The sequence below is a fragment of the Pituophis catenifer genome, unplaced genomic scaffold (genome assembly GCF_029215685.1).
Source record: "Pituophis catenifer annectens isolate HBS135680 unplaced genomic scaffold, rPitCat1.0.hap2 SCAF_2, whole genome shotgun sequence".
Lineage (NCBI taxonomy): Eukaryota > Metazoa > Chordata > Lepidosauria > Squamata > Colubridae > Pituophis > Pituophis catenifer.
The window spans coordinates 120224607-120234877 of NW_027256882.1; the positions used below are offsets into that span (position 1 = coordinate 120224607).

The 10271-nt window shown below is 39.8% G+C and overlaps 1 protein-coding gene across 1 annotated transcript; it reads left to right on the forward strand.

Annotated features, from left to right (window-relative positions):
* The first annotated feature begins 3351 nt into the window (after positions 1 to 3351).
* C1QTNF2 (C1q and TNF related 2) lies at positions 3352 to 8016 on the forward strand. Its single transcript, XM_070934318.1, has 2 exons — positions 3352 to 3595; positions 7344 to 8016. Exons 1-2 carry the CDS (start codon positions 3352 to 3354, stop codon positions 7955 to 7957), a joined length of 858 nt encoding a protein of 285 aa, XP_070790419.1. The 3' UTR covers positions 7958 to 8016.
* The last annotated feature ends 2255 nt before the right edge of the window (positions 8017 to 10271 follow it).

Consider the following 10271-nt stretch of genomic DNA (forward strand, 5'->3'; position numbering starts at 1 on the left):
TGTGCTTAATCTCCATTTCTCCCTTTCCCTGAAGACATACAAACTGTTTTATCATTCCTAGTTCCTAATCATTAAGCTATTCTAGGCAGTGATTATACTCTGATTTTATATTGTGTGATTTAAACTTAAACCTCCTCCCTTTAACTTGGAGTCAGAAAATTACATTCAAGTGCATCATTTTTTTAAAATACGGTTTCTCTTTTTCTCTTGTCACATACACACATTTATATATCTGTGTCTCTTTCTACATGATCTGAACTCTGTCTGATGGTCATTAGTTTGCCAGCCCCAGTTGTAAGCAATTTTTTCATGTCCTAAAAAAATGTTTTCACCCTTCCGATGGTCAATACTCCCTCTCGATGACTCAAGGGAAATGTTCTCTGCTCTTCCTCTCTAGGGTGTCATTTCACAGCCATGAAAATAATTCTCTCTGCAACTGAAAGAAGGAAATCCAGGCTTAAAAAGGGCAGAAGCTCCTACCCAGGGGTGCTATTCGGCAGGTTCTGACAGGTTCTGGAGAACCGGTAGCGGAAATTTTGAGTAGTTTGGAGAACCGGCAAATATCACCTCTGGCTGGCCCCAGAGTGGGTTGGGAATGGAGATTTTGCAATATCCTTCCCCCAGGAGTGGGGAGGGAATGGGGATTTTGCGGTATCCTTTCCCTGCCATGCCCACCAAGCCACACCCACAGAACTGGTAGTAAAAAAAATTGGAATTCCACAACTGCTCCTACCAGTGGGGATTCATATTTCTCTGCCACTCCAGAGAAACTCTGTCTCTGCAGTTTTACCCTGGAGCCAACCAATAGTTTCCCCACCTCCACAGAAGTCACACAAGTTGTGGGAACACACACTGGATGGCTCCACTCAGAGCACCCAGTCTTCATGTGTTATGAAGGCCCAGAGTTATAAACCTTCTACTCTCTCTTCTTTTCAAACTGTATTTCCTTACCTACAGGAAATTCAGAGTAGATGCCTACAGAAATATGGTACAAAGCTCCCAACATTTGAAATATACAATGGAGGGAAAAATCAATCCTTTTGCTACAAGGGGATACAATAATTTTAAGACATTCTCGCTGAAGATCTCTACCATAAGACAGTAGTTAAAGAGGGAAAGCATTTCCCCAAGCCCAACCAAGCCTTAGCATCCTTGCAATATGTACATATCAGTCATGGTTGGAATAACATAGAAGTAACTGTTCTGAATGTAAACTGCCCCTGCAATTACCTTTTCCTCAATCCCACTGTGGATTTTTTGCTCTGCCTTCTGTATCTCAGTCCAACAACTTCTTCTGTAATCATCTCATCATCTTTCTTGATTCTCTTAGAAGATTCCTTTGAAGCAGTGGCACTTACTGTAGTTCCTAGGAAACTTCTACAAAGGCAGGTTCTGCTGGATTAAATCTGTTTCCTCGATGATCCACTCTTTCAGAATTGGAAGTGTTAATTCCAGGAAAAAAAGCAGATTTTATCTCACTGTCATACATTTTCAGACACTGATACATACTTTACAATCTTTTGCCTCCTGAGAACATTCCACAAAAACTTTTGTTGACAATAACATGGTCTAATATACCTGAGTTATCAGGCTGCAGTACTTACTAGAAAAAGGAGGGGGGGGAAATGGTGTAGGATTAACAACCAGGAATAATCCTTCTATAGTATATACCAGTGATGGCTAACCTTTTTGCCATCACGTGCCAAAAGCGGGGGGAGTGCAGGGGGTTGCGCATGCGTGTGCCCACACCCATAATTCAATGCGCCCCTCCCCCCACGCATGCACCTGCGCCGCCCCCTGCGTTCCCCTTGCTTTCGGCACACAATGCCACAGTGGGCCTGGTAGGCACATTTTTGGCCCTCCCCAGGCTCCAGGGGCTTTCTTGGAGCCTGGGGAGGGTGAAAACAGCCTTCCCCACTCCCCTGGAGGCCAGAAACAGCCCATTTCCCGTCTTCTGGTGGGCCCGGAAGGCTAGAAAATCAGCTGGCTGGCACGTGCATGTGTGCTGGAGCTGATCTAGGGCAATGCTCGTGTGCCCACAGATATGGCTCCATGTGCCACCTGTGGCACGCGTACCATAGGTTCGCCATCACGGGTATATACCTTTAGTTATCTACTGTTCCCATCTAAAACTATCCAAACACATTCTGATGATCACTCCCAGGCCAATGCAATTTTTTTTCTTGCTTGCATAAAGCTATATATTTTGTTACAGATAATTGCCCAATCTAAAATAGAAATAACAACAAAGGAAGTAGAGCCTGTGTTGGGTGCCAGTTCTGCTGCTCCCCCTTCCCCATATCTAGTCTGACAACCTCATTTCAGGACCTAATAATATTCAAACCTTTACAAATTGATGTATTTACTTATCTTCCAATATGATACACACTATTACTTTCTATCAGTGCCCCACTATTTTCTGCATGTATTATTTCATTCATTTGTTTATTAATTTACATCCTCATTTTTGAAGAGGCCACAAAGCATACTTGGGATCTCCCCTACTTTTATATGTTCATCATGACACAATGAGGTTGGACACTGAGAAAGAGTGAAGGGCCCCAAATCATCCATGAACTCTGTGGTTGAGAAGGGACTTGAACCTAGATTTCCACATAACTTTGGCCACTGCATTATGCTGGGGTAGTCTCAATATACCAGTCAGGTAGGTTAGTCTACAAATTCTACAAAGGAAAGAAAAAAAGAAAGATATTGGTGCAAATCTGAAATAAGTGAGGAAGCATTTCAGCCTTTCAGAGAAGCAGACACTGTTATTACCCATTTAAAGAAGGCAACTATAAAAACAAATTTCAATAAGAGCTCTTCAAAACTTTCCATTTTGTATCTTGTGGCTTGCAAAAACAGACTTGCTAAAGAAAAATCCCACTATTTGCATAAATCAGCTATCCAATAGAGAGAGAGAATTTGTATGTTACTACTTAACAATTGCCTGGGAAATGACCATTATTAATAACATAATCCACTTCCTTTAATTTCTTCATTTTATATTAATGCTTATAATTCCATCAGCTATCAATTAGATCTGTGCTTCTAACGCAGGTAACATTGCATATGTCGGATTATGTGGGCTCTAGTGCTGTATTTAAAAGCTGCTGCCAGAATAGATAGTCCTGAAATACCAAAAGTGTCCTTCTTGGGGGGAGGGGTGCTTTCTGCAGCAATTTATCAAAACCACACTTCTGAAAAGATTTTAGGATGCATTCCTAATTCCTCTGAGCCCCAACCTTATTATGTAACATGTTCCACTCCTGTAATGCTCCTGCCAGCCCTAGCTGCTTCTTGCAACACGCACCCATAATTGCTTCTGATTCATTTCCTGCAGGTATCACCATGATCTTCCTTTTTCTGGTTGCCTGGATTGCTCCCTGTATAGTTAATCAATTTCTCAGTAGCTTTGCCAAAGCAGACATTCAGAAAAATTCCAAGGAAATAATTTGCAGTGTGCTAGGACCACAAGGCCCTCCAGGTGCTCCCGGAGCTCCGGGTGCTCCTGGGAATATAGGGAGGATGGGTTTTCCAGGAAAAGATGGACGAGATGGAGAAGACGGACAGAAAGGAGAGCCAGGGGATGAAGGTAAGATATTCTTTTTCAAGATACTTTTCTACCTCAGAAGGAATCCCAAAAAGAATGGGGAAATCTAAATCGGCCATTACAGTACTAAATCCATTTTCTTTCATAAGACCAGTGGTGGGATTCAGCCAATTTACACCACTTCGGGAGAACCGGTAGTTAACTTTCTGAGCAGTTTGGCAAACTGGTTGTTGGAAGAAATCATTAGGGCAGAGAACCGGTTGTTAAATTACTTGAATCCCACCACTGCATAAGACCTTCCTACATAGTAGCTCTCTCCAAAATCAAATTAAGGAAGAATGCCATTTTTTAATATATTTGAACAACCAAAGTGTTAGTTGTGGCATCTTAATGCAGTTTATTATTTCAGAAGACCATAATCATAACTTATGATAGAAGTGCAACAAATGTCATTTAGAGGCTTCAGGCAGCCCACCAGCTTTACTCTTTTATGGAATCACAAAACTTCCCAGAGCAGCTGGGGCTGAAACTTTAGACCTTTAGGGAGTGGAGTTTAAATAGCAAAATGTTTTTTTCCCCAGATTTATAGCCGTTTAAAGCAAGGGTCCCCAACTGCCAGGCCATGGCCCGGAATCAGGCCATGCGAACAAAGCTCCACTTGCACACGCGGCAGGCAAGCACGTGCACACGTGAAGCTCCATTTGCACAAATGAAGTGGACTGCCACCAGTCCACAAAGCCAGAAAGTTTGGGAACCGCTGGTTTAAGGCATATATCATGTCTTTTAAAAAAAAACAAAACAACCAAAACTCTTTCCCAAAGCAGGTTTTGAACCTGTTCATTTTGGGAACAATGTGACATATTATGAAAAGTGTGATATGGTCTGCCACATGACAGATGTTACATTCATCAATTATTGTTGTTGTTAGTTGCGAAGTCGTGTCCAACCCATCGCGATCCCATGGACAACATTCCTCCAGGCCTTTCTGTCCTCTACCATCCTCTAGAGTCCATTTAAGGTCACACCTACTGCTTCAGTGACTCCATCCAGCCACCTCATTCTCTGTCGTCCCCTTCTTCTTTTGCCCTCAATCTTTCCCAGCATTAGGCTCTTCTCCAGTGAGTCCTTCCTTCTCATTAGGTGGCCAAAGTATTTGATTTCATCTTCAGGATCTGGCCTTCTAAAGGGCAGCCAGGGTTGATCTCCTATAGGACTGACCGTTTTGATCGCCTTGCAGTCCAAGGAACTCGCAGGAGTCTTCTCCAGCACCATAGTTCAAAGGCCTCAATTCTTTGGCGCTCAGCCTTTCTTATGGTCCAACTTTCACAGCCATACATTGCAACTGGGAAAACCATAGCCTTGACTATATATGCACTTTTGTTGGCAGGATGATGTCTCTGCTTTTTAGTATGCTGTCTAGATTTACCATAGCTTTCCTCCCCGGGAGCAAGCGTCTTTTAATTTCTTGGCTGTGGTCCCCATTTGCGGTGATCTTGGAGCCCAGGAAAATAAAATCAATTATAGGTTGCACAATTAACTATTGGCTTGAATTGGCATGTTAATTAACATTACCATGCTAATTCAAGCAGGGGTTAACCCTGTTTACAAACCATAATGGCTTGTTTACATGAGTTTGCACTTCATATTCAGCACATTGTGGGACCCCAGACAATAAAACATAGATATCATTGTCAAATAGTCTATTCTATATCTCCATCAGAAATGAGATGAATGGTAGGAGATGACTCCTTACCTTTAAATAGCAAGTAAAAACAGTCTACCCAGGTATATGCTTGAAGGAGGGAGACAAAATGACCAAAGAAGGATTTTGGGGTGCTCTGTATTTTTAATTTTAACTGAGCTTTTTATCAGCTGGACATGTTTGGGCAGGCTTTAGATGGTTCAGTTCACGTTTTGTTAAATAAATAAAAAAATACAGTATAAATTAAATGAAACTGAAAAGACATATATTAATATTCTGTCTAGCTCCTAGGCCTGCTCAGGGATGATATAGAGGAGAAGGTTTGTGTCTGGAATTATGAGGCCAAATTGGGCTGTAATTGTATTGTCTGGCTGACTTTGTTTATAAATAGAAATTATCTAACTCTTAGTTAGATGAAGCATAAACTTCCTGCCAACAGAACTCCTAACCATTAACAAAAGGAGCAGCCTTTTTGCAGCTTTTCGGACTATCAAATGTTCTAATGCCTATGTTTTTGTGAGCTGTAGTTATCAGATACACAGAGCAGCTGGACTGATAAAGGGTTTAAACTGGATTTTTTTTTTCATCCTAGTGTTTTTCTGTAAGTGCAGGGTCCACTTTTTTCAAATCAACCAAGCATCAGTCTTTTGATTGCAACAGAAATTAACCTACTGGTTTACCACCAGAGCTGACGTCATGGGCTAAGAGAGAGTGATTGGCCCAAAGTCATTCAGCCAGCTTTCATGCCTGTGGCAGGACTAGAACTCACAGTCTGTCAGTTTCTAGCCAGGTGCCTTAACCACCACTTAAACTGGCTCTCAAATGATTTATTATAGGATTTAAATAAGGACGAGATGGGGAAAACAGGATGTTTATGGAAATACAACTTACATGCAGGACAAATTACAGCTCATTTACCAATGAACACGTGTAATGTGTTAGAAATATTTTTGTTGAGACCTTCTGAGATAACTTTAAACCTTTTGATGTAAATTCAGCAATCTGTCACTCAATTATGTTGGCAAAATTTGTTTGTTTCCAAAATGGCCACATGTAATCTTTATTAAAAGTGTACACTTTTTAATTAAAAAAATTGTTTCATGGAAAAATCAGACTCCTCCCAATTTTCAGCTTTCTTAGATTAACATGGTGCTCCTTCTACAAGCTCCTCACTTAGAGGGGACTTTGAAATCCATTGAGTTTTGTACTGTTAGTAGAAAGAGGATTTTCACCAATTACATTCTTCCTCCTAAAAAATATTCTCCAGAAGGTTGACAGAGCTTTCAATACAATAAGGGTGTGGAAAGCAAAAGAATTGGCAAGAAGAATTTCCCAGCCCACCCACTTTCAGAGAGTGGAAATTGTTGAATGCAATTTCACTTGGGATCCTTCCATTTGCACCAAAACTCTAATCCAAACCCTAATTAATATACAATTACAGTAATAACTGCAAATATGAACAATAATTCAACTGGGAGTTTTAGCATACTGTTAACTGTTTCTTATGTTGTATCTTTCTGCTAGAAAGATTCTACTTTTAATATTTTTTTATTAATTTTCATTATAAAATCAAAGGAAAAAACAAAAGTACAAAGAGAGAAGAAAAAAGTAATGACTTCTGGCTTTGTTTGATGCAGTAGATTACCAAAAAAAGTTTGTATTAGAGATATTGATTCCAATCCCACAGAACAATAAGCCAGAATTTTAAAACCATGGTTTGTTCATCAAGCTGCAGTGGTTTCATTTATACATTCAGTAATAGGTTAGATATCATGACAAACCCAAAACAAAATAAACTCTATTGTAACTTTGCAGGATGCGAGAATCCTTCCCCTACCCCCCTTTTTTTTATGTCAGCTACCTATCTAGAAGAGAATATATTTTCTCCACATTTTCTAATGGAATGACCAGGACGAAAGAGATGGGGATACAGTTCCCATAAAATAATGCAGTTCAAAACTTCCCAATAGACAGCCCTTTTTTTATGCTTCCTGGGTTGCAGAACCAGTTTTGGCCCTCTGGTTGCTGCTTCCAAAAGATCCATGAGTCCCTTGTATGATTACTCATTGAGGTTTTGTTTTCTCGTAGGTACCCAAGGCAGGATGGGAAATCCAGGCCAGCCAGGATCAAAAGGGAAACCAGGAGCCATTGGCAAAGCTGGTCTCCGTGGTTTAAAAGGCCCCAAGGGCCCCACTGGAAAAAGCGGGGGCCCTGGAAAGAAAGGTCCCCGAGGAGGCCAAGGAGACCTTGGGATGTCTGGCCCTTGCAAATGCAATGTCAAGAAAGCCAAATCAGCTTTCTCTGTTGCTGTGACCAAAAGTTACCCAAAAGAGAGACTGCCCATCAAATTTGATAGGATCCTCATGAATGAAGGTGGAAATTACAACGCTTCCAGTGGGAAATTTATATGCAACATCCCCGGCGTCTATTATTTCACTTATGATATCACACTGGCCAATAAACACTTGGCTATTGGGTTGGTGTATAATGGTCAGTACAAGATAAAGACATTTGATGCCAATACCGGGAATCATGACATTGCTTCTGGATCGACAATCCTTTCCCTAAAGCAGAAGGATGAGGTGTGGCTGCAAATATTTTACTCAGAACAGAATGGGCTGTTCTATGATCCCTACTGGACAGATAGCATTTTTACTGGCTTTATGATATACGCTGATCAGGATTATCTCAATGATCTATAAAGGGGGCTGCCAATCTCAACCAACTTAATGAGAGACAAGAAGCACGGGAAATTATGTACATTTACCTTTGAAAAAGTCCTTCAGCCACAAAAGCAGGCCTAAGAGGACAATGGCCTACAACTCCTCCAATATTTATATAATTAATCTAAACCTTGGGGTTTCTTTGTCTCAGATGGTACAGACGCTTTATTCTTTTTCATAGACATGCATTCACAAATGATTTCCAAATGAGAAGGAAGGGGAGAAAAAGAGATAACTTTTTATTGGTGGATATGACTCCACGATCTGGTTGGGAAGCCGCCTGTGGTCCTCAGTATACGAGATGCTTCTTATCAATGCCCTTTTTCTGCAAAACACAAAAGAAAGGAATTTTAACTTATACTAACCAATACTGATGCTCCTTCTCTAAAGCAGAAAGAGATACCGGTACATATCCTGTACTGTAAATGATGGTCAGACATTACTGAAACTAGAGCTGAATTTATCTGCCTATTTTCTGATTGCCTGCATAGAAGGACAATTGCCGTTGAGCGTTTCAGGAATGTGCCTTTCAACAATGCTTTCTTTAATCAGGGAACCCATAGATGCATCTGGAGTTCTTCTGTTGGTAAATCATGTGTTCCATTGCTAGAAGTTATGGCTACTCCCCTAAATTTCCCCATCACTACAGCAAGCCTCTCTTTATCACCCTACATGTTTTTAATAACACCAAAAGGATCTGATGTGCTAAAAAAAAATAGTGCTACTATTAAAAAGTTACAAATATTAACAAATATTCCATTTTCCCTGAAAAATCTCCTTTCTTCTATGAGCAAATACAAATGGTATTTGGTTGTCAAACCAAATAAATAAGTCAGTAGAGAATTAGCTTTAAAATGTTTAAAGAATCAAATGTGCCATTGATTATTCTACACATGATTCTGTTTCATTAGGAACTAATTATATGTTGGTTAACAAAGCATTAGAGGGTGGTATAATTGGAATCCTGTAATAATGGCTTGATCTAAAGCTCTCCTGAGAAGGGGATACTAGATTTACACTCCATTATTGCCTGTTCATGATGCCAGTACTCACGGGCAAAATAGAATTAATTGGACAATTTTATACTGCAATAGCATGTTAGTGCTGCAGACTACAATAGTACAATAGCAAGAAAGTTAAAACGGGGAAAGGCTACCTTAATCTAGAATCTAAATTTTTCTGATTTTTTAAATATTTAATTTCTTAATCTCCCTATTCTCTTTCTAAGCATTGAGAATTTATTTTCAATTTGCCTTAAACCATTTCATTTGGAAATACCCAAAGCTAAGGGATAGCCAAATACTTGCAATTGCTCTTGACTTGGATTGACCAGGAGAAAGGGTTTGTTTGCTTAACAGTTCATTAACAAAGCATTGTTTTGAAAGCTCTAGAAGACCATATCCCCAGATGGTTTCTTATAACACACAATTTTTTATTTGTTCATTTTTCTACTTTAAGTCTCTGTGGTTGGTAGATATTCTCATGAATGGCTCTATGGAAGCAATGTACACGAAAAGTCAGTATTTTACAGCACTTCGGGATCAGACCCAAGCCAGACTAATTTCAAGATTTCAATACAATTTGGGAGTTTTCTGCTCTTTCCTCTCCTCTCTTTTGCTATCCTGCCAGGTACCCAAAGGATCTGCCTGGGTACGTAGGACATAGCCATCTCCTCCTGCCCATCTCTCATTTACAAGGAAGAAAGGAGAACCTTCTGCTAGTCTTAAGACCAGAGTGTGACTATTTAACATGCTCCTGAAACAGCAGAAAATCTCATCCAAGAGCTGAGGGCTTATCTTGGCTAATTCATAATGTTTTCTATGGCTTCTCAGCTGCAGGTTTTTCATTCATGCCTTAAGTTATGCTTCAGACATTAGATAATGATATATGTGGCCAGATTTTCTAAGTCAGGGTTCCTGATTTCCCAAAACCTAAGGGATAGCCAAATAATTGCAATTGCTCTTGACTTGACAGAGGCTTCACCAGGATTTTCAATAAACTAAAATTATTCAGGAAGTTATAGTCATGTTGTGAAGCCCTTCATAAATGTTTAAGAACATTTAATGAATCAAAGCAAACTAGAATCAAACTACAAGCATTTCATTTTTTTCAGAGATCTCTCTGACCACAAATCTTTAAATAAACCAGTAGGCCAATTTAAATCAGGCTCTGTTAATATCGTGCTGTGGACTACGGGATAAAAACTGCTGTTAAAACAAGGAATACTATATGTTATGATAAAAATTAAAAGAATTTAATTAAAAGCTATTGAAAAGCCATTTATAAAGTATAC